This window comes from Radiomyces spectabilis (assembly GCF_025331425.1).
Source record: "Radiomyces spectabilis strain NRRL 2753 chromosome Unknown BYT42scaffold_8, whole genome shotgun sequence".
Lineage (NCBI taxonomy): Eukaryota > Fungi > Mucoromycota > Mucoromycetes > Mucorales > Radiomycetaceae > Radiomyces > Radiomyces spectabilis.
In genome coordinates, this window is record NW_026251933.1 from 1,091,292 (window position 1) to 1,115,527 (window position 24,236).

The 24,236-nt window shown below is 44.2% G+C and overlaps 5 protein-coding genes across 5 annotated transcripts; 4 read left to right on the forward strand and 1 right to left on the reverse strand.

The window, feature by feature from the left end:
* Positions 1-1,771: 1,771 nt before the first annotated feature.
* BYT42DRAFT_381690 (uncharacterized protein) lies at positions 1,772-3,404 on the forward strand. The gene is made up of 2 exons (XM_051563308.1): positions 1,772-2,630; positions 2,743-3,404. Exons 1-2 carry the CDS (start codon positions 2,074-2,076, stop codon positions 3,254-3,256), a joined length of 1,071 nt encoding a protein of 356 aa, XP_051422417.1. The 5' UTR covers positions 1,772-2,073; the 3' UTR covers positions 3,257-3,404.
* A 2,545-nt stretch (positions 3,405-5,949) lies between these two features.
* On the forward strand, positions 5,950-7,321 carry BYT42DRAFT_594243 (40S ribosomal protein S3; the record flags this gene model as incomplete). Its single annotated transcript, XM_051570752.1, has 4 exons — positions 5,950-5,979; positions 6,469-6,575; positions 6,653-6,862; positions 6,943-7,321. The coding sequence occupies 4 exons, from the start codon at positions 5,950-5,952 to the stop codon at positions 7,319-7,321; spliced, it is 726 nt and encodes a 241-aa protein (XP_051422418.1).
* A 387-nt stretch (positions 7,322-7,708) lies between these two features.
* Positions 7,709-8,479, forward strand: BYT42DRAFT_615060 (uncharacterized protein; the record flags this gene model as incomplete). The annotated part of the gene is made up of 1 exon (XM_051571919.1): positions 7,709-8,479. The coding sequence occupies one exon, from the start codon at positions 7,709-7,711 to the stop codon at positions 8,477-8,479; it is 771 nt and encodes a 256-aa protein (XP_051422419.1).
* A 774-nt stretch (positions 8,480-9,253) lies between these two features.
* On the reverse strand, positions 9,254-12,226 carry BYT42DRAFT_574118 (WD40-repeat-containing domain protein). Its single transcript, XM_051568803.1, has 7 exons — positions 11,755-12,226; positions 11,401-11,671; positions 10,991-11,302; positions 10,885-10,925; positions 10,725-10,806; positions 10,228-10,649; positions 9,254-10,159 (listed from the first exon to the last, which is right to left on the reverse strand). The coding sequence occupies exons 1-7, from the start codon at positions 11,838-11,840 to the stop codon at positions 9,472-9,474; spliced, it is 1,902 nt and encodes a 633-aa protein (XP_051422420.1). The 5' UTR covers positions 11,841-12,226; the 3' UTR covers positions 9,254-9,471.
* A 245-nt stretch (positions 12,227-12,471) lies between these two features.
* BYT42DRAFT_594245 (uncharacterized protein) lies at positions 12,472-24,109 on the forward strand (the record flags this gene model as incomplete). The annotated part of the gene is made up of 34 exons (XM_051570753.1): positions 12,472-12,568; positions 12,662-12,739; positions 12,818-12,879; positions 13,014-13,349; positions 13,428-13,526; positions 13,610-13,681; positions 13,758-13,907; positions 13,972-14,203; positions 14,376-14,431; positions 14,502-14,615; positions 14,716-14,960; positions 15,041-15,130; positions 15,274-15,420; positions 15,500-18,989; positions 19,068-19,184; positions 19,258-19,665; positions 19,742-20,024; positions 20,093-20,161; positions 20,236-20,389; positions 20,464-20,663; positions 20,725-20,842; positions 20,912-21,071; positions 21,144-21,227; positions 21,291-21,398; positions 21,471-21,860; positions 21,919-22,128; positions 22,190-22,471; positions 22,546-22,765; positions 22,833-22,968; positions 23,033-23,179; positions 23,248-23,317; positions 23,380-23,640; positions 23,712-23,939; positions 24,032-24,109. 34 exons carry the CDS (start codon positions 12,472-12,474, stop codon positions 24,107-24,109), a joined length of 8,991 nt encoding a protein of 2,996 aa, XP_051422421.1.
* Positions 24,110-24,236: the final 127 nt, after the last annotated feature.

The window sequence follows — 24,236 nt, forward strand, 5'->3', positions numbered from 1 at the left end:
TAAAACCGTGCATGCAATGACGATCGCGCAAAAGCAGAGAACAAGAAATATAGGCCAGACCAAGCCCAAAAAGAAAAAAAAAATGAAAAGATACTGAGTTGGATCTTACCCTGCCACTGAGCCATCATTTTTTCCTGTACCGATAATATCAAGTTGAATGCCAGCCCAGGTACCAACTTTAAATTGGGTGGTACCCAAAAATTTCAGGGTGCCTACGATGCCCAGTGAATCGACCGCCACTCGTTCACCAACACGTAGTGACATGGGGGTAGGTGTTTCTGTGATTCTGAGTGGGACCTGCTGCGTTGGTTGGTACTGTTGTTGTGGCATCGGCAACGAGGCCGGTTTGGCAGACGAAAGACGCTTGGTGGGTGGTTTCGTAGACGTCAGAGAAGAGCGCGGTGTAGTAAGAGCGGTTTGCGTAGACCCGATCGATGAGAGAGAATAACGTGATAAGGTGCTGGGTGATTCGGCTTCTTCATAAGAAGAAAGTGACGCGCGCGAACGAAGTGAAGCTCTGGTTGATTTTGACGACTTTAATGGTGGCAATGGAGGGGGGGCTTGATCTTGCATCTTGCGATGTCTCAAGTCAAGGGACCGTTGTCGAGCCAACCTGGATTTCGGAGGCGGTATCCCAGTGGATACACCTGGAGCACTAGGTAACCTAGACATTGTATTTCAAAACTACCAAAAAAGAAAAGGGGGGCGTTGAACGGCGATTTGGAGAAAAAATAAAAACACACTGATAGACAACTGTATAAGAAGGGAAGAAAAAGAAGAAAGAAAAGAAATCACACTGAAAAAGAAAAATGGATGAAAAGAGAGGAAAAAGAAAAATAAAATGTTAAAGAAGTAGACAGTTGGAAAATAAAAATAAAAAAGAAGGTGAAAAAAAGAGTTGAAAGAAGATCCAGTTTTGGGAGGTCATGCGGTATTTGATTACAGGCATAAGCTGGTTTTGTTTTCCTGGTCTGGTCTTTTTTTCTTTTGGGTTCATTTTTCTCTTTTTTGCGCGTGTGTGTGTGCACAAAAAAAAAGGTGATGGGTGGCGATGAGTTTAGGTTGAACGGTGTGCAATGAAAGGCTACTATATTTTTATTGTCATACCTCAATTTTATGAAGAAGGCACTTTGGATTCCTTGTCCAACCCAAAGATGAACCAAAAGGTCCCATCATTTTTAGTCTTTTTCTCCATGATTCTGTAATATCGGCGTGAATGTGCGCATGTCCTTTCTTTTCCCATCATCCCCTTTTCTTCCCTTGTGGACGGATGATAAAGAACTTGATGATCTACGTTTAGACTTTTTTTTTTTTTTTTTTTTTTTTTTTATAGATTCTCCTTGAAAATTAAACAGCTGCCTACTCTAACCATATCTTTATCACCAGTGCAGCCCAATTTTCATTGTGCCTCCAAATATGTATGTTACATACTCTATGCCGATCCAACTGCTCTGTGTGTTTACCTGACTAGGGGACACCGTGAAAGCGCGTTTTGATGTGCTTTTGTTATTACGTAGTTGCGACCCTTCTTTCATTCCGTTGGGTAATCGGTCTTCGTTTTCTGGATGGGTCCGTCGTTTGGCGAGTGGGAAAAATGACGTTGATTCATCCGCTGGGACTGAAAAATGGCGGAGATAGAACTCTGTAAGTGATTGCTGTGATTGATGTCATTGCAGTTTTCCATTTTTGATGAACCAATAAGGACGCAGCAATTTTGAAAATTTCATTGGGATATTCATGGAACAAGAGAAAGCACGTTGCTTTCTATAAAAAAAAATCCCTAAGCTTTTTTTTTATTGCATGCTTGGGTGGGCCCAGTTTTACTTTTGGTTGAATCTCCTTTTTTGAGCATATTTATAACCTCCTCTCTTTTTTTGCTTTTGCTCTTATTTTCTTTTTCTTCCTTTATTTTCTATTTGGTCATTATCATTTATACAGCTTTTTTTTTTCCTTTTTTTTTATCCTTTCCTCTTTTTTTTTTATTCTTCTTCCTTTCTCCAGAAAACCCTAAAAAAATAAGAGCCTACGCATTATTCACAACTAAGCACTAAAAACTACTTCTTCACACATATCATGGCTTGTTCATCCGTTATGTTACCTAATTCACCATTTACCTCATCGTCATCCTCTGCCGTCAGCAGCAAGCCAAAGACCAGTGCTTGTACTTCCCTTCCCACGACAACAGTGGTGCTCCCTACCCTACCCTCCTCCTCCTCCTCCTCCTCCAAGTCCGCTCATCCCAAGAAAGAGTCTCTCACCTCGCAACCGTTGCCGTCGTCACCCAAGCAACAGCAATCCACCCGTTCGAACAAGTCCAGCAACAAATCCAATAAAAAGAAGACTGGCTCATCATCGAGTTCGGACAGTGAGAGCGGCAAGAGTAAAAAGAAGGACAAGTCAAAGAAGAAAAGTCGCCGTAGTGACCGCACTAAACAAGAACCCGACGGCATGCAGTCGGATACTAGTTCCGGTTGTTCGTCGTCCATGACAACTGAGACTGAGGATTCTGATACCGGAAAGAAGAAATCGCATTCACGTCGTCAGTCGAAACGCCCCAAGGGTTCTCCCAAGACTTCTTCCCTTCAAGCCGCATCCGTTCACACCGTTTCATCTTCCTTGGACTTGAAGAGGTAAATATTATTATATCCCCTAAGCCTTTTTTTTTCAAGCAGAAACGGGGAAGGAAAAAAAAAAAAAGAGAAAAGGACATCCCTTATTGATCATTCCCCATTTTCGGTTTAGCAGACAACAACCTTCACCTAGTTCACGTCGTCGGGCCAATAGCGCTGTGGACCACATGTATGCCGGTCCAACGTTTAATAACGCTCCTGCTCCCAGTACTTTGCCCATTCCTGCCTTCCGTGATCCTTTCTCATCCTCTACTACTTCCTCCTCGAATTCATCCTCACCTTCTCCCATGGTGTCATCCCGTCCCCGTACTGTCTCCCTTCTCCATCATCACCCTGGTTTGGATTCCCTCATCTATTCTGGACCGGCCACCACCACCAGTCCCTCTTTCCATTCTTCGTCCTCCGGTTCCTCTTTCTCCTCCTCTGCCTCGCTTCAACATCAATCCAAGGATTTGTTGAGTCTCTTGATGCCTTACTCTTCTCCCTCCACTTCCACTCATCCCACGCCCTTGTTTCCTTCCAAAATGGCGACCGCTCCTGATATCGAATCGCATCAACACCATCATCTCACGGAAATCCAGCGTGGTTTACAATCGATGTTGAATATTCAAGTGGCCGCCACTTAAAAAAATGGCACCCACTTCACCTTGACAAGAGGAAGACGTACGAGTTGTTTCGATATCTTTTTTATTTTTTTGGGAATCCTTTCTTGACTTCACATGCCATTTTACCCACCGAAACTTGTCTTGTTCATTATTCTTTTGGTTTCTTTTTTTTTTTTGGTTTATTCTTTTCTTTTTTGCATGATTCAAATACCCTTTCTTTCTTGTATATTTGTTGTTTGCTTTTTGTTTCTACATTGTCCCATTTTTCTTGAAAGGAGGGGTTTCTTTTTGGCTGATGCTTTTTTTTTTATCTTGACATGAGTTACGGTGTGTATTTTTACTCTATTTCTTCGGTTGTTGTTTTCTTTGGATCTGTGAAGCCAGAAATGGTTTCTTTTTTTTTTTTGAAAGTATTGTACAGTTCTGCGTTTTGTTTCTCTTTTTTTCTTGATGATGTATCATATCTTTTTCTCTTTCTTTCTTTACGTTTCTTCTTTTTTTTTGTCAGTTTCAACGATGAGCGTATTACATCCTGTCATATGTTTATGGATGCTCCATCGGATTGATTCTTTTTTTTCCTTTTTTCAGTCCATCGTTATGACCATTGTTTCCTTCATTTGTCATGTCCTCCTTTATTTTTTCTTCTGTATCAATCGAGTTGGCTTGACAATCGAGTTGGCTTGACACTTTTGGTATCCATGGATATTGAGAGGTCGGTCAATTCCTTTATTTTTCATGTTGCCCGACATTTAATGGATTTCTTTTTTTTTTTTCAATAAATCCTCCCCTTTTCTTCCCCCTAAAAGGACCGAACAAGTGACCTATTCATGGTTCATTTACCATGTAAATTGGTTAACATCTAATCAGCGGAATATAGGCTGTTTTAGGACCAATGATGGGATTTTTTTTACCACAGTGATTCAAATGACCACGAAAAAAAAAAGAAGATTGAAGATTTGGTTCACTATATGAGGCCTTCATACTTCCCTCATGGATTGACTGGATGGATCGTATATTTCACCATATAGGTTACGATTTAACCGAGTTGATTTCAAAACAGATGGGATCAGTATGGATAAACGCTGATTTTTTTTTTGGAGGAACCGTCATTTCGTTTGTACAAAAATAGATACGTCTAAAAGTGGGAGGGGCACATGAACCCATCTTTTTTTTTTTGATTATCAGTTGTATGATATCTTGACTAACTTCAATGTTGTTCCTTTTATCACGAGAGTGGCAATATACTGATATGCTATGCTAATATTAATCATCTATAGTTGAGCCGTCTTGCAAATAAAGCGATAGTGATCACAGTATTCGGTTCTTTTTTTTTTTATAGCTTGTCGCTTCAACGATTGCTTTTTTTCATCTAGGCCATTTTTGGTATGCTGAGCGAGCATGTTCTGGGCGTTTAGTTACCAAATCCACAACCGACAAAGCAACCATGTGGTCTGTTTAACATTTTTCTTTTCAGTCACCTGTTTGCTCGCCCACGCATCGCGCCAAAAAAGAAAAAGGAACTCCGCCGAGGCCTGGCCTTGACCGCAGACTCCTTTGCGACAGTGAATTCATTTGCCTGAAAAACGAGACTACTTGAACTGCTAGGTGTCCTTCATTCAATGCCATTATGCTCTCTTCATTATGATGGAATCTCATGTGGAGTAGAAACGAGAATGAAAGTAGATGCAAGTCGTGAGAAATTTGATCAACAGTGTGTGTAGTATATGTGATCGACAATTCCACAAATGGTTTTGCAAGTTTCTTTTGCAGTGGACTTATCCCGTTTCCCTAAAATGGGGAGAATACCATCAAACAGAGAAAAAACGTAGCCGAAGGGGTCATAGGGGGGCTTTTGTTTCCGATGAATGCCATCTTTCTCCTTGGCTTCCCAAAATTTGATGGTAGGCTATTGCTTATTCACATTCAGAGAGAACCAAAAAGAAAAGAAGGGATATATGCAAGTTTAACAAAGCACCTCGATGCATGCATGACCACCTTGGAAAAAATTGAGATCCGATGCCATGTTTCTGCGAGCTGATGCATTCTGGGGCGCCACCATTTTATGAATACCATCGGTTTCTATATTTGCAGTTACTTTTGCATTCAATGCATCGAGATTTCATTCTTCTCATGGCTAACTTGCACCGCCAAAGGTACTTGCAAATTGATGACTCGTTTATTTGGTGCTTCCAATTCTTTTGCGTATGGACTCCAGTTGGCAAGCATTCTTTAATATTACAGCTTACTTTTTACCCAACGGGCAAGCAGAAATACAAATGCTGTTGTGGAATTCTCCTTTCTTGATACTGTCGTGTACCATTTTTGATAAAAGCTAAATTTATGATTCTCAGCGTGTACAAAAAAAAAGTCTCTTTATTTTTTGTTGTATGAGTTCATGCTTTTTTGCTTATACGTTACCGTACAAAGAATAATCGTGATCAATTTCAAGTCATCTTCATCGTGTAATATAATTTGTCCAAAAGCGTAACATGGAATAACAACCATGGCTCATAACAGTTGTGGCGCGCACAGCTCATACATGGATTGGGTGGCAACCATTTGAAACCGAACTCAGCCACCACTGGGATTCTCAATTGTCCCAGAGAGCATCGGAAAGAGAGCGCGGCCAAAAAGCCGTCACACGACGCACGCTACGGCCCGCTCTCAAGTGGCCTGGTCACCTGCGATCCTCAGAAGACCTCCTCTTTCGTAATATGGCCGCTCAAATTTCCAAGAAGAGAAAGGTGCGTGAACGCTTTGCCAAACGATGGACTCAATGGATACACACACACATACACGATGGATGCGTCGAGAAAGAGGATTCGAAAATAAACACCCAATGGATGGATGGATCGGGAATGGATGGATTGATCCTACTACACTGAAGCCGGTCATAAAGAATACCAGTGATCATCCTTATACCGATGCGGCAACCGACATAGAGGAAAAATACAATTGTGTGAAAAACATTGGGCACCGTCGAATGGCAAAAGCGGAAGAGAGAGTGTAACTACGCCGTACGCAAGCACAGTATATACTTACCATTACTTTTTTTATTTTTTTTCTCTACTTCCTATCTGCATGCACCTCTTTTTTTATTCGACGATGGACCTATCTTTGATTGTTTATACTCGACTCTATTTTTCCTTCCCTCCCTATACAGTTCGTAAGTAACGGCATGAATGTCATTAAAAACGTCCCTTGAATGGATAGACTAACTTCTTTTTTTCAAGGTCGCCGACGGTGTCTTCTATGCTGAACTCAACGAGTTCTTCACCCGCGAGCTTGCCGAAGATGGCTATGCTGGTGTCGAAGTCCGTGTTACCCCTGCACGCACTGAGTAAGTAAAGGAAGGACGAAGAGCAATATTCTTCGGCATACATGGCGATGTTTGCTTATCATTCAATTCATAATTAGAATCATCATCCGTGCCACTCACACCCAGAACGTTCTCGGTGAGAAGGGTCGCCGCATCAGAGAATTGACCTTCCTTGTCCAGAAGCGTTTCAAGTTCTCTGAGAACTCGGTTGAACTCTACGCCGAACGTGTTCAGAACCGTGGTCTTTGCGCCATTGCTCAGTGCGAGTCCGTCAAGTTCAAGCTTCTCAACGGTTTGGCTGTTCGTCGGTAAGAATTACACAACACAATCCAGTTCATGATTGAAGAAGGGGAAAACTTGAGTGACTGATTTTTGACCGGTCACATAGTGCCTGTTACGGTGTCGTCCGTTTCGTTATGGAGTCTGGCGCCAAGGGTTGCGAAGTTGTCGTTTCTGGCAAGCTCCGTGCCGCTCGTGCCAAGGCCATGAAGTTCAGCGATGGTTTCATGATCCACTCTGGTCAACCTACCCGCGATTTCATCACCACCGCTGTTCGTCACGTCATGATGCGTCAGGGTGTTCTCGGTATCAAGGTCAAGATCATGTTGGACAGCGATCCTACCGGTCGCAACGGTCCCAAGCAGACCCTTCCCGATATCGTCACCATCCTCGAACCCAAGGATGAGTCCGTCATCACTGAACCCTCTGCCCAGGACTTTGGTGTCCCTGCCCCTGCCGCTGAAGCCCCCGCAGTGGAAGCCAACTAAAAGTCTCAAAAAGAACCCCATCCCGGAATGGTTTGAATTTTTTTAGTGGCGGCGTACAATCAATTCAAATAAATATCTTTTGGTAACTGCATGTCCGAGCCATATGATCCTCCCTTTTTTTTTTTCTACTTAAAACACCTGACTTGAAGTGGGGTGGCACGGGATCCTTGGACAAAAACTCCATTTCTCCTGAGAACAACGTGTTCATGACTGGTGCTTGATTTGTGTGCAAAAAAGTAATTGGGATTTCCTTTGTTTCTCTTTCTTTTCCTCTTGCTCTTTTGATTGTTTTGTCTACACTTTTTTTTTCTTTCTTTTTCGGTTTCTTTCTGCACTTGCGGTACTTGGAAACTCTTTTCTATTTTTTTTTCTTCATAACTACGGAGCATGAGTGTCGTTGAAGCTCTCGAGGACTATCACCTTCCTGGTTCTTATGCCGGTATTCCCAAGAACCGACAGTGGGAGGACAATATCACCGAATCCGTGTCGCCTATGGCACTTGTCTCTTCCGTTTTATTTCCCGGTCCCGCCGATAGTCTTCTTGTCAAACGTAGTAGCATCAACGACGATCGGGGACTCCCTGGTGCGTGGGTGAAAAAAGAACCGGATTTTCATGACAACCATCCCGCCCATGCCAAGGACGTCACAGTGCATGCTTCAGAACCCGCAAACAAAAATGAGGTCGTCGACTCTCCGCCATCCGACACCCTGAAAGAGTTGCGGCAAACCATCGTTTCTTTACGTAAAGAAACACAAGCTTTGGAAGACACCAATATCATCTTGCAGAAAAGTATTCAAATTGTTGCCAAGAAAAGAGTTCGAGCACAAAATAAACGACGGAAACAATCCCAATGGGTTTGGTGTGAAGGGCCAACAGAGACTGGCACGGCAGAAAGCGAGACGGATGCATCGGAAACCGACGGAGAAGAGGATGCCGACGAAATATGGCAGGATTCCACCGGTGAACCAACTCCCAGTGGCAGTGTGTCTATCCAAGGAAAACACAAGCAGAACCCACTGAATCGTCTGGCGGACACTGAATGGTTCGTGGATCAGGACGCTTCTATTATCGCCAGCCTCACCCACCCCAATCCTTCCAACTTTCCTGATCTCATTCGCGACGGATTCAGCGATTGGGAATGGGTCGACGCCCACTAAGTCTCCTCCCTCTTTGCCGCGAGTTCAAAGGAACCACAGAGCAAAAAAAGGAAAACCAAATCATACCAAATTCAATGCACTCCACATTTTTATAAAGCACATTCGATTGCTGTTTTATCTTGCTTAGAACATTTGCCATCTCCTTTTATACCTTTTGCTTTTTCATCCATATGCACTTTCCACCGTTGTTTCTGTTCTTTTCTGGTACATCTTTATATGAACATCAATGTCACCAATATACGAGCTTACAATGTGCGACTCGTTCTTTGTAGAAAGTGAACGACTATTTTCTTTAAATCACTTTCAACCATATTGTATTTCAATAAATCATATATTCATTATCTCCATGACCAACCTTGACTTGTCACATACAAAGGTCATCTTCACCAAAAGCAGAGAAAAGAAGCAAGCACAGAATGACACTTGCTGCCTCCTCAAACTATCTTCCTCTACCATATCTGCTTTTATTGACAGTATTTTGTCCCTGTCTATGAACGATGGGCCCCATAAAGAACCAATAATCCAGCCTAAGCCATGTGCCTCAGTTGCGCCCTAGGCTGAGTTGCAAATCTTGGAATACTTGGTTTTTTTGCATGATAATCTGTGCTAGGAATGACCACGCAACACGGTAGGTCACATGGGCAAACCCTGACCAGAGTATATCAAACCAGGCTATAACTGAACGCTCTTTTATTTTTCACTTGATATCAATTATACAAGCACTCGATTTCCAAACCTTCCTTTTCGACATTGTCATACTTGGAAGTAGTGAATCATGCCGTTGGCGACCATTTTTTCACATTGACTCGTCGAATAGATGGCCGAGTATATTGGGAAACAATGTGTTATACAGATATTTATTTGACAAGCAACTATTTGCAACGAAAGTATATAAAGGATAAGGAGAGAGCTACATTTTTCATAAAATCATTAAAGCATGAACTGTACAAGAATAAACAATAGAACTAAAGAGTAAACCGAGGGGATTTTTTTCAATGATGGAAGGAAGAGAACAAACCGCTCAATCGAGTTTTCGAATCCGAATCTTTGGATTTCAGTGAGTGCGTGCTCACCGCGACAGGCACCGCAGTAATCACTGTATCATTTGCAGGGGCCACAGTGGTTTCGTAGATACCGGAATCCATGCGCCAAATCTTGATAGTGCCGCGATAGTCGGCTGAAACGAGAATGTGGCCGTCAGGATAGGTGTATTTTCTACGCGTTTCTTCGTCGGCTTCCACATAGTTATCGAGTGAATCCTGCTGGTGTACATAGTTGTGTTCATCCACTTTGGTCGTGACATCCTGTGCCACACGGACGTAAACCGGTGTATGCTTGTAGATGATATCACGACCCGATCGTGCAAGGATTTGTCGCGTTTTCGTAGGAGCAAACGTGGCCACCGTGACCGCTTCGTCGTGAGCGTCAAAGTGTTCGTTATGATTCGTCAATCGATCACTACCACGCTTCAACCATACCGACAAACGCGTCGGCTGTCCCTCCGCGGTCGTACTTTGCATCGCTGTCTTGACCAATTGTTCCCCATAGTTGCCCAAAGCCGCCGCCGCTTTGATTCGACTATCTCGCAACTGATGAAATGGCGAGAAATTCACTTGTTCTGACGTCCACAAATAAACACCGCCATCTTCGGATCCGCAGATAATGTATTGTCCGTCATCACTGAGCAATACGATAGCTGGTTAGCTTCATCCAAAAACTACTTTCATGGAGGTTGACTAATTTTTTACCTAAAGTTGGCATGGATTTGCATGGACTGGCATACCGGGCCTTTGAATTTGAACATGAGACTCTTGTCTTTCATATTATAGAGACGCACTCGAGAGTCGTTGCTGGTGACAAGGATCTTTTCTTCATCGGGAAGCATGCCGGGCATGGCGCGAATGCCGGTGATTTTTCGTCCTTTTCTTGAGCCAATGACACTAGATTCTTTGACTGCGATTTGGGTGTGATACTTCAGCTCGTGTGTATCATAAAAGAAAACATTGCCAATATTGGTACCCGCGCAAACCATCTTGCCATCCCATGTGAACCCGACGGCAGTCACCATATCTTCTTTGGGTAACTCGTTCCAGAACACCACCTTTTTTTCAGGAATACTCCACACACGGATCTTGCCATCGAGCGATCCAGAAAGGAAGTAACGATCATCCTATGAAGCTGATGTCTTAATTCATCTGATTTTCTAATGTGTGCAGGCAGGGTTTCTGCGGCTGAGTCTTGTTACCTTGGGGTGAAATTCGATTGAGGGAACGAAATCCAAATGACGGAAAACGCATAAACATTCCTTTCTGGAAACATGCCACAATCTATTTTCATCCACACTTGTTATTTAAAAACAATTCCACGGTTGTTGCGTACTCAGGTCCCATGTTCATGACCCTTACCGAACTGTTTTATCCATTGAGCTTGACAATAAAAAGTTATTCTATGGAGATTCTGTCAGAAAAAAAGGCTCAAAGACTCTCTGTGCTTACGTTGACGACTACTTACTTTGGACCAGCTGAGATCGAGAATGTCGGCTGTGTGACCTTTGTATCGGGCAATGGGCATTTCATTAATGACGTCCATGGAATCTTCTACGTCGGGAGCATCTTTGTCGTCATGATTGTCGGCATTGCGTACTTGCCACACCAACACTTCGCGCGATTGACCTCCGGCCGCCATGTATTTTCCATCTTTGCTAAATTCAATGGACCAAATCGCTCCGTGATCACTTTCGCCTGTTTCCGTTTCCGTCGATAATGTTTGAACCTGGACGAGACGGGAAAGACCAGCGCGGTTCTTTTTATTGTGAGACTTCATCTGATTCCAATTGCGTGAGAAGAAAAAAAAAAAAAAACAAAAGAGATGATTAATCAACGGAGTGATCGTGGTGAGGCGGACGCTTAAAAATGTCGTACCTTGACATACGGGACATTGTGAATCGGGGTGTTGGTCGGATACTTGAGGCCGAGTTCCGACGACGAAGTGAATGCGACCGGTTCGGCATTACTTGACTCACTACTCCACGAATCTCCACTGCTACCGGAAGTCGCCGAACTAACACTGCGGACGGACGACGCATCGATAACATCCTTACGATGCTGTTCTTTTTCCGTCTTTCGCTGTTCTTCGGATTTCAGCAACGGACCGAGTCCCAACCGTTGAAGAAACCCTTTCACTTGGGTGATCCTAAACAAAATTGGGGATTTGCCACCTTAGCTGAGCTGAAACCATAAATCTTGCTCATTTCCTTATTTGGATAAATTCCGTACGTGTCGTCATTGCCTGGATGTGACATTTCATCATCATGACCCACTTTTGCATCTTCGTTTGAGGCATGATTCACGGCTTCGTTCATCGACAGATCGGCCGTAGAAGGCTCATGGCCTATAAAGAAAGATAAAAACGGAAAAATAAAATGACCAATTTTCCAATGGTACGGTTATTCGTATAATATCATTCATTAGTCGATTGCTCGGGACAGAGAGAAAGAGAGAGAAAGAGAGGCAAAGATATTCAGGCAACTGTGCAATTGGAATCTTACGTACGAGCTGCAGAAGTTTGTGTGTTGCTCTGCCGGAGAGCGTCTTGTTGCAGAGGCGTTGCTGCAGTAGTTTCATTCATTGTCATTGCCTGTGATGTAATAGAACAGTCAAACGTAAAATATAGAGATAGGCGTTCAAGTTAACTGGGAAGTTAATAAAAGCAGGTATATAAAGATGAGTAGAGGAAAAGAGATACTAGAGAGGAAAAGAAAAATAACAATAGAAATGATTCATTCGTCTTCATTTGAAGGTATTTTTTTTTTTTTTGATCGCTGGTCGTCGATTTTCAAGGACCGTTCGTTTCTCCTTTTATGGAAAGTCTCGCTCAATGCACGTCACATTTCATTCAATTCAAGCTCGCTTCCAGTTTTTTGAACGACGTCTGTGCAGGAACATCTTCTTTTCTATCCAAAAAGTGGGTTCCACTGTCATCCCTCATTTACCATGTTGGAATCGCTTGTCGCTTCCATTCTCAATCGATTTCTAGGAAACTATGTTTCCAACCTCAATTATGACCAGCTAAAGATTGGTATTTGGAATGGTATACTTTCTTCCACCTCTCGTTTTTGCATAATGTCGGCGTTACACGTAGACTTCTTTTTTTTAAACCGATAATGACCAACCTCCACCGTAGGCGAAGTAAACCTTCGGGATCTAAAACTGAGAAGAGAAGCCTTGGATAAATTGGACCTTCCTATCGATGTCATTGAAGGTATTGTCGCGTTCAGCTTTGTTCCTACCGAAATAGTGCCGTGAAAATGAAATCAAATCTTACCTTTTCTGTTCCCAGGTTATCTCGGTGAATTGACCCTCAGTATTCCTTGGTCCAATTTGAAGAGCAAGCCCGTCAAAGTGTTTGTCAACCACGTTTATTTGCTTGCGGCGCCAAAGAATGAGGCCAACGTATGTGATATGGGGAAAAGATGGGCCGGGTCTCGATATGTCTCAGCAGAAAAAACTAACGATCGTCGTACACCCCCAATTAGACATCGGTGGAAGAAGAAGAAGAGCGAGCGCAACAATTGAAAATGCGACGATTGGCAACGGCCGAAGTGATGGAAAGTTCTCAAGTCAAGGATAAGAAAACACCCAAAGATCAAGACGAACCTCAAGATGACGGGTTTGTATCACAATTGACCACCAAAATTGTCGATAATTTGCAATTCTCCATGAAAAATATCCACATTCGCTACGAAGACAGTATCTCGGATCCTGGTCATCCTTTTGCTGCCGGCATCACTTTAAAAGAATTGAGTGCCGTCTCCACTGACGGAGAATGGAATCCCACCTTTATCAATGAGGCCACCAATACCATTCACAAAGTGAGAAACTGTTCAAGAATCCCGCTTTTTGGCTCGGCTTTGCTAGCCCCACTCACACTGATGTAAATTCTCTCGTAGCTCACTACCCTCCAATCTTTATCGGTGTATTGGAACACGGATACCACGTCATTGGCAGGCAAGTCGCATGAAGAAGCTTCCAAGGTGTTTACCGATTTGGTAAGTTATTTTTTTTCTCTCTTTCAAGGCTTGTCATCACATTGCATATTGACACTTTGACCGGGTAATGGTCTTTTCTGCAGATTCCCACAGGAGAAGATGACCCTTCTTTACATCATCAATACATACTAAAGCCTGTCTCGGGAGCTGGAAAGGTAAATATACGAAAAGAGGACGCTGCGTTCTCTGCGGCCACTCGATCAACGAGCGTTGCTCATTTCATTTTTTTAGGTTCAATTAAACAAAAAATTCGATCGCGATACCGCCAAATTTAATGTCACTCTGCTGTTCAATGAGCTCGACTTTGCCTTGGATGATGACCAATATCGAGATGTGATTCTCATGCTCGATTTATTTCATGCCAATCTGAAGAAACAAAAGGCAAGCATTCCCCATTGCTTTCACATCACTGACCAGTTTCTAATGAAGCGACGGTTTAAAAAAGTATTTAAAACTCCATCCGCCGAAAGAAATGACGCCAAAGACGAATCCACGCGAATACTTCCAATTTGCAGCCAAAGCCGTGTTATCCGAGATCCATGAACGAAACTACAAGTGGAGCTGGGATCATTTCCGAAAACGACGTGATCAACGCTTGACCTACATTGATTGCTACGTTGCTCGTAAACTTCAGAAAAGCACTCAAGAGCAGATCACCCAATTGGACGAATTGGAACGTCAACTCAGCTTTGAAGATATTCGTTTTTATCGCAGCATCGCCAAGAATAAGCTCAAAAGAGAAAAGATTAAAATAGGTAAAATCATTTTTGCTCGTAAAATTGACGCACCATTTTGACTCTCAATCTTCATTTGTGCCAGCGGAACAAAAGAAATCGCAACAAAGCAAAGGCTGGTTTAGCTCGTGGTGGTCCAGTGGTAGTAAAAACGATTCAGATACTGAGCAGGTGTGTGCCCAATTCTTGTTGGATGCAAACCATGAATGGCGATGTATTTACTTTACTTTGCAACCTTTAGACGGATGACGATGCACCGGTCATGACGGAAGAGCAAAAACGGGAACTATACGACGCAATAGAATACGATGAAGAAAAGGCGGCCATTGCCGCCACTGTAGATATACCCAAAGATGTAGGTGTCTCTTTTTACTAATACTCGATGATTTCCCCACCCGCCCGCGACCAATCTTGTCGAGCCAATTGTTTTTTTTTTTTTTTTTTTTTTTCAACAGACCATGAAATTCATCTTGAATACCAAATTGAACCGAGGCTCTTTTACGCTTCGACGTCGACCCCATGCGGAGCATCCCGAAAACCTGGCTTCCATCGTCTTTGACACGGTGACGGTGGGTGTCACTCAATACGTCGAATCGTTGAAAATAGCAGCCGGGCTTGGCGATATCCAATTGTACGATGGGGCCTCCAAGGATACACTGTACCCGCAACTCATCGGTGTGAAAAAATCCACGCAGGACCAGTAAGTTTTTTGGTTGAAGGGCTCAAAAATGCTACGGTATAAACGGAAGCTTTTACAAATATAGGCTATCTATTTTGCAGACAAGAAAGATGCCAAACTTTGGGCGAAATGCAGCGCGGTCGCCGCCATCTGAACAAGGCACGGAGGGCCATACCGAGCCGTTCCTCCACGTCATTTTTGAAAAACGCCCGCTCCAAAAGACCGCTGATAATGCGCTTTCGGTGACCATGCGTCATTTGGAAATTATATACAATCCGGCCGTGATTATGGACATCCTTGCTTTCTTCAAACCCCCCAAAACTCGCATGGAAAGCATTAATGCTTTGATGGAGGTGGCTGGCGATACAATTGAAGTGTTTAAACGACAAACCAGGGCCGGTTTGGAATACGCTTTAGAAAAACACACCACCATCGAATTGGATATCAATATGGACGCCCCCATTATCATTATACCCGAAAGGTAACAACGATGACCATGCTTTTATTAAGCCAAGCCATAGAAAAATGGCTAATCGTCTATTGTCAATCCATGTCCCTAGTTGCATGTATGAAAACTCGCCTTTTATGATGATAGATGCCGGCCATATCAACGTGGACAGTGATCTTGCGAATCAGGAGCTTGTGAATGAATTCAAAGCCAAAGGCGATCAAAAGTACAGCGAAGAAGATTACCGCCAATTGGAAGGGCTTATGTATGACAAGTTCAATGTTCATTTGACTCAGACCAAAGTCCTGATCGGTACAAATGTAAAGCAATGTGTGACGGAATTGGACCAGCCGACCGAAACGAGTAGAAAATCCCATGTGATTGAACGCATTGACATGCAATTTTTGGTGGAGTTGTGCATTCTCCCTGGCGCTACGCAGTTTACAAAGTTCAAAGTATCGGGCCACTTGCCCTTGTTATCCATCAATTTCTCGGACAGCAAGTACAAGACGTTGATGAAGATCATTGATCTTTTTGTCGCACCGACTTCGTCTTTGGACACTGACGGTGAAGATGTCGCCAAAAAATCCCCCCTCGAAAATGAAAATGCCCTTGCGCAACGGTTGTGGGGAAACAGCGATATGCATGATCTCCTGCTCTCCGATACAGACAGTTTCACCACCGAACGTAGTCATCACAGCACCGCCGCGTCGACGAATTCAACGAATAAATCCACCGTGTCCAATGCCTCCGTCTTGAAATCACAGCAAGAGCAGTTCAAGTTTACATTTCAGGTGGATAAAGTGTCGGCTTTTGTTCACGAGACGACGTTTCACGATACCACCACCACCGATACGTTACTGTGCCAACTAGTGTTGGAAAACTTTGATTTGATGTTTCTGTCGCGACCTTACGACATGCAAGTGGAAGTGTGCTTGCGTACTTTGAATGTGATTGATCACATGGAACACGGTGACGAGTTTCACTACTTGGTCACTTCGGATGTCGTTGATCATCGCGGAGAGGCCCAGCAAACCAAGAACAATCTCGTCAATGTCAAGTACCTGCGTGTCAACCCGGCGCATCCGTTGTACGAAGAATCTTTTGGCGGGTTCGATCAAACGGTCGATGTCGCTCTATCGACACTCAATGTCATTGTAACGCGTCCTTCCATTCTGACGCTGTATAACTGGATTCTCAACACATTTACGGCGCCTCCACCATCCCAGGAAGACGCCGAGCACGCCGAACACGATGACCATTCCAGCCTCTTTTCTCGCCGTTTGTCCTTGGGAAGACCGAAATCCATACAAAAACCACCTCCACAAAAAGCTAACAACGCGAATCAAGGCACTATCAAAGTGAACCTGCAGATGGACAGTTTGGATTTGATTCTGAACAACAATGGCATGCGACTGGGGACAGGTCAATTGGCGTATGGTCATCTTACCATTCTACTATTCCCAAAAACCATGAAAGTCATGGGCAAGTTCTCAAGTTTCTCACTGGTCGATGATACCGACATTGACGCCAACAATCACGATACCAGCGACAGTCCTTCGCAGACCCATATTCTTAGTATCGAGGGCGACGAATTGCTCAGTTTCACTTACGAGACCTTGGATGCTGAAGCGCCTGATTTCCCAGGCTATCACCAACAGTTCCGTATGCGAATGGGATCTTTCCGATTTTTATTCATTGATTCGGCGAAAACCACGCTCGATTTCTTGTCCGAATTCCTCCAGATGAAAACGGTGTACGATGCAGCGCGAGGCGCCGCGGCCGAGACAGCGCAGCAGTTGCAGGAACAAAGTACACGATTCCACTTTGACATTGGCGTGAAGAGTCCCGTGGTCGTTTTCCCTGTGGCCGATGATGAGAACATGGACGATACCATCATTGCTTACCTTGGCGAGATCCGGGCCGTGAACAGTTTCAAGGACATTGAGCAGTTAGAGCGTCGTGATTATCACTCCGTCTCGGTGCCAGTGAATGTCATTGAGTGTGGTCTTTATTCCATCAGTCTTCGTTCGCATCACGCCGTTCAAAAGGAGAACCAATCGATGATCGTTCGCGACCTGCCTATTCTTGAAGATCTGGATTTGACGTTCCACATCCAAACGTGTGAGCAATCGGACAAGGCGCCCGGTCCCTCCACGCGCATCTTGGGTACCGTTTCCAATGTCGGCATGGCTTTGACGGAGCACCAACTTTGCTCGCTTTTGAAAGTTTACAATCGAGTCATGCATTTCTTGTTCCCGTCCAGGGAAAAAGAAAACAAGGAAGATCAAACGACGACAGAGGACCAGGAAAGACATAGCGTGCATACCGATCGAGCTTCTTCCCGCCGCACGTATCAGCGGCAAGACTCGGACGAGCGACGATCTTCGACGACCGCGAAACCGGACAATGGCAATAAAATTCAGCTAGAGATGGTGGTCAAAGTCGATACCATTGCTATTGAAGCCTTGACGGGACCTGAATTACCGCTGGAGAAACGTGATCAACAGAAACTGTCGAGATTGTCATTCAATGACACGTCCATGAAACTTCAAACCATGGCGGATGCATCCATGACGTTGGAAGTGCAGATGCTATCGATGAATTTCTCCGATACCCGTGTTAATTCGCATTCGCAGTTCAGGGACATTTTACCGGCGAATCGACTGGATGGACCTCAGTTTCAGTTTAAGCTGATATCTGCCAAGGAAAACGGCCAACCGACGATGGATATCTGGGTGGCCGTCGATAGCCCTCGAATTGTTTTGTCGCTCGATTATTTGTTCTTGCTTAAAGAGTTTTTCATGACCCCGTTTGTCGATGAATCCCCCGTACGCAGTGATGCGCAGCGGTTTGCCGAATTGCAACGTGAACAATTCCGCCAAGAAGCACTCGAGACCCCGTCCGTTCGCCGTGCCCGTGCCGCCGAACAAGCCGAGGTGAAAGCGGCAACGGCTCAACAACGTCAACAGCAATCCGCTGCCAGTGCGGCCTCCAATCCCTCGTCCAGTACCAATGCGTCCCAACTGCGATACCGTGTTCAGGTTGTCGATGTGGAAGTCATTTGTCTGGCCAAACCCGAGCAACGATCGTCAGAAGCGGTGATTTTCTCCTTTGACCAGCTGTCGATTGTTCAGCAACAAGATTTGCGTGTTGATTTTATTGGTATTGGTATGGTCTTGTGTCGAATGGATATTCGTGAAGAATCGACGTCGCATTTTGTGGAAGAGTTCGGTGTGGGCTTGAAGCTGGAAACCTCCGCATCAACCCCGGGTCACAATATCATGGTGATCCAACTGGATGTGCAACCCATTATCCTGCGCCTGTCGTACCATGACACACTGTTGATCATGGAAATTATTAACAAAGCCATGGAACTGATGGGCAATGCTGCTAGTCAGCCATCCGGGCAGCCTCCTTTGCTGCACGAATCGATGAATGACGATGATGTGTCAGGTCTACAACACCGTGATTCCGGATCCGATTACCCTCACGACGATCCACGTTCACCATTGCAAGTCGGTGCCAACTCGTCGGAACTCATTCAGTCGACCCGCCGATCGCGTGAAGTGACCCCCTACATTGTCATGTCCAAAGAATCCGTAAGCTCGCAAAAAAAAAAGAGGATTGAAAACGATGCCCATCGCTCATTTGTTGAATTTTATTTGTTGTCATTTTAGTTGATTGCCCGTTTCCAAGGATTGCAATTGGTCCTTATTGAAGATCTGCACGATTTGCCGTTTATCGATCTTGTCATGCAGCCTTTTACTGTTCAGGTCAAAGATTGGTCGAGAGCAGTAAGTATTAATTTGCATCGGGGACACTGAAACAAGCCAATCGTGTTGAATGATGCTTTTTTCTTGAAATTAGCTGGTGGCCGACGTGGATTTCTCCATTTATGCAAACAACTTTAATTTCAAAAACTCACACTGGGAACCGTTGTTGGAGCCTTGGGGTTTTGGGCTAAAGTTGAGGCAAGATGCTGCATTGCGATCGATGCACGTGAACCTGGAATCAGAAACGCTTCTCAATCTGAATTTGACCCATGTGTTCCTGGAGAGTATTCTGGCTATCTCGGAGACCCTAAACGATGTGCAACCGTTGCGTGAAACGTCTCAGAAACAGGTCCGACCGTATGTTTTGAAAAACTATACAGGGTATCCGTTGCGCTTGTGGAACATGTCGGACGATGCTGAAGAAGGTGATACACGCATTGTGCAATTAGATCCTGGCCAGTCTTTGCCGTGGACTTTCCGTGACTGGAAGAAACGCAGAGAGGTACATGTTGGAAAAACATGAGTGAGCGCATTGGGGCGAAAATTAACCTATTGACAAAAAAATGAAAATCCGATAGAAAATCAATGTTGGCAAGAACTTGCTCGGCATTCAAGTGGAACAATTTGGTTGGGAAAGCTTCACTCATATTGCTGTGGATAAAGAGGGTGAACACGCCTACAAAATTCAACCGGAAGTGCACGGCATCGCTCATCGTCTAGTGGTCGACATTCGTTTGGACAAGCATGTGAAAACGGTGATTTTCCGCAGCGGCTTTGTCTTTCAAAATCAGACCCAAGCATCACTGCAGTTGGTCCTGGTCAATGCCAAACGCAAAATGATGTCGCCGGTCTGGACCATTGGTGAGTGACGAAAAAACTCTTTTGCACGGGGCGAGTATCAAATCCTGATAATGTTGCACATGAATCAGAGGCACACGACGAGTTTGCGGTGCCAATTGGCATGGTTTATGAGTACTGGTTCGCTGTTCGTCCTTCAGGTGAGTACAGCATTAGAGGAATCGCTCGCTTGCTTGCCCAAAATCCTTGTTAAACTCGACTCTACTGATAACAGACGAATATCACTGGAGCAAACAAATACTGCAGTGGTCAGATATTACACATCCAAAGTGTCCCAAGTACATTGTATGTGAACCCCACGATACAAATTTGCCCAACTTTTACTTTCAGCTGTACGGCAAGTTTGATCGTAAAAGCTCGCTTGCAAGGTAAGGGTCCTTTGCTTTTGCCTTTTGTGACCTTGGCATATCTTGGGGACTTTTGGGGCTCATTGTTTTACTAGGCAATATCCTTTCATGACTGTGCAATTGAGCCCACCTATTCAGATTGAAAATTTGTTACCCTTCAGTCTTGATTTGAAGCTCAAGGAAAGAAATATTGATCGTGTCTATGAGGCCAATGTGCCTAAAGGCGAAACAACCCACATGTACCACATTACAAGCGGCAGTAACATTTCTTTCGATATTCAAGTACAATGCGGAGGTAAATGAAAACCTTCAGATCTGGTATATTCATTGACTTCACTGACGGATGGGATTGTTAGATGACGAGATTCATGGTTCCATTGATATCCAAACTAAAGCGTACGACGCTTCCATGGCCCAACCACTAACTCTATTCGACAACATGAAAAGACCGTGGTATTTATGCATGAATACAGCGTAAGTCATTTTTCTTGGTTTCCACGAGAGCTCAACTTCTAATATACTTTACAACTCTTTGTGGCACAGTCGTTTGACAAAAACGAGCGACGCTTTAAAGGTGACCATCTTTGCGCCGTACCTGATCCTTAACAAAACATCTCTACCGCTCACCGTTAAACCTCGCGCCTCACGTCGAAACGCCAAATCGATCATTGAGATACATGATGCTGGCTCTGCATCAGATGAGGTAGGACATCCTCGTCAAAAAAGTCCAACTTTTTCCCGGTGAATTGACTTTAAGATGAATGGTTGATATTAGATTGTGCCCATTATGTTTTCCTATCCGGAACTCAATCGTCATAATCGCGCCTTGCTGTCGATGGATGGATCGAAATGGAGTCAGGTAATGCAGAAGAATTTACATTTTCTGATCCTGTTACTTTACTTTCTAATCTACCGATGACAGCCGTTGAGCTTTGAAGCCGTAGGCAGTGTACAAGAAGTCACTTTGGCTACGGATGGCAATGTCTCGGAAATTCACGCCGGTATTCGTGTTGAAGAAGGAACAGGCATGGTGAGTGTACTTTATGCAAAAAAGATCATGGTGCAATATGGTATGCTTAGAGAGATATGTTTCGTTCTGTAGTACTGGCTTACCAAATTGGTTTCCATTGCGCCTCGATTCATCCTGAAAAATAATCTGTCGCTGCCTATTGAATATCGCGAGTTTGGTTCAACGGAAAACCATCCTATTGATCCCGGTCAAAAGATGCCACTGTATCATATGAGTAAAACAGCCATCAAATGGTTGTGTCTTCATTTGAAGGATTCCGATTATGCATGGTCCGCTCCGTTTGATTTGCAAGAAATCGGCAACAGCTTCATCAAAGTCGACAGAGGCGAATCGGAGCCTTTGCTGGTGAAAATCAACATTCATCTTCAAGACGCTACGCTTTTTATTTCCTTCCAAGAGACCAAGGAATGGCCCTATATGATTATCAACAATTCCAGCGTTCCTGTATCCTTTTTCCAAGAGGTAAGTTTCCGTTTGTGTGCGTAAGGCTTGGAAGAGCTTCTAATTTTCTTTTTTCCAGGAGCTGGGTTTCGAAGAATATCATTTGAAAGACAAGCAAAAGAAAGCGTTGGGCACGGTCAAACGACTTGGCTTAGATCCCGGGCGATCTTTGAGATATTCATGGGATATGCCTATCTCCAGAGATAAACGGTTGATGCTGGAAGTCAACGGTAAGAAACGCAGTATCAATTTCCAAGCAATCGGTACCCAGATTCCTTTCCGTTACCGGGTAAGTCTCTAAAGGATGCTACGTCGCTTATGAGATTAAACTAAAGCGGATCTCTATCTAGAAACAACGGGACAGTACTGGTAGAGTGGTGATTGGCGCGGGAGCTTTATCGATTGATATTGTCGCATGGGAGGCTTCGTTAGTCCTTGTCTTGACGGATTTCGATCCCACGCAAAGTTTATTCCGTCTCAAATCATCGGCGGCGTCCACGCTCGGTTCCAGTTCCAGAGAAGGAAGCGTACGCGATATGTTTGAAACGGTCGATGTCGAACACACTGTCAATTTTGAATTCGAATTGAAATTGGCCGGTATCGGTCTCTCTGTGGTCAACCAAAAAGTTCAGGTACGTTGGATAGCAGTGAGCATGATTTTCGAGTACGTGTTCCCTAAGGTTATTCACGGTTCTCTTATATATAGGAAATCGCGTTTGCGACCATGAAAGATGTCGACTTCAAGTATACCGATTCCAATATGTATCAATCGATCCGTACCAGTATCCGATGGCTACAAATCGATAACCAGTTCCACGGTTCCACTTATCCAATTTTATTCTTCCCCACCACCTTGCCGAAACATGCCAACAATGCCTCTGTACATCCCACACTCCATATGGCGCTCGACAAAGTGAAGGATGATAGTAAGTTCAACATCAACCAACTACTCCACGATTGATTGCATGGACTCAATGGTGACTTTACTCTTAGTGCATGGCGTACTTTATTTCAAACTGTTTTCCATCCTTTTGCAAGAAATGACGTTTGAAATGGATGAAGATTTCCTGTACGGCTTGCTGGAATTTGCCCAGTTCCCTACGGTGGAAAATCAACAGCAGCCAGACAAGTAAGACTCTCATGAAACGAATGACATTTTTCGGGGATTCACTGATTTTTTTGTTTTGTTTTAGCCATGCATTGGTGTTTTCCAAAGCGATACCTGAACCGGAGATCGGAGCGCGACAAGCGATTTACTATTTCGAAGAGTTTTGTATCCAGCCCATGCGGTTAAATCTTTCGTTTATGCGAACAGAGCGAGTGAACGCAATGGAAGCCACGTAAGAGGAAACATAGAGCTTTTGCCAGAAGTCATGGGGTATTGATGGGGAACAAACGAATTTTCTAGGGAAAGTGCAAGTGGATCTCCTTTTAGCTACGTCTTCAACATTTTCACCATGACGATCGGCAATGTGAATGTAAATGAGGAATTCGTGAGGATTTGCGGCAAAAGAATGTTTGCTCACCGTCCAAAATTTAGGATGCACCTATCAAGTTGAACGCACTCATGGTAGACAACTTGCGTGCAAGTTCGGCCGATTTAACTTCCCGTATCATGCTCCATTATCGAGATCAAGTCATTTATCAAGTGCATAAAGTCCTGGGCAGCGCCGATTTCCTCGGTAACCCCGTAGGTCTGTTTAGCAACCTAAGTTCCGGATTTGGCGAACTGTTCTACGAGCCATATCAAGGATTTATCATGAGCGATCGACCTCAGGACCTCGGCATTGGCATTGCAAGGGTAAACATCATCTTGAAAGAAACATTTTCTACCTCATTGATAAACTCACGGGATATACACATGATATTTAGGGTGTAGGCGGCTTCATGAAGAAGAGCGTATTTGGTTTGACAGATAGCGTGAGCCGGATTACAGGCAGTCTCGGCAAAGGATTATCCGCAGCAACTATGGATAAGAAATTCCAAGATCGCCGTCGCATGAACTTGACACGCAATAAGCCGCGACACGCCATGTACGGTGTGACCCAAGGCGTCACCTACTTGGGTACCAGCGTTGCCAGTGGAGTGGCCGGTCTGGTAGTAAGTAGCCCAGGGCATGAATCGATGCACTGTTAAAAAGAATAGAAGGCAATGTCAAAATATGTACTAATCCCTGCTTGCTCATATTATAGAAACGTCCCATGGAAGGTGCAGAGACGGGCGGAGTGGTTGGATTTGCAGCCGGTCTCGGCAAAGGAGTCGTAGGGTAAGAATGCTAGTGACAAATTTCTCGTCCAGTACAAGAAACACTTATGTCTCTACCGCTTGTATTTAGCATGGTGACAAAGCCAGTGGTGGGCTTTTTTGATTTTGCTAGCAATGTCACGGCCGGTATTC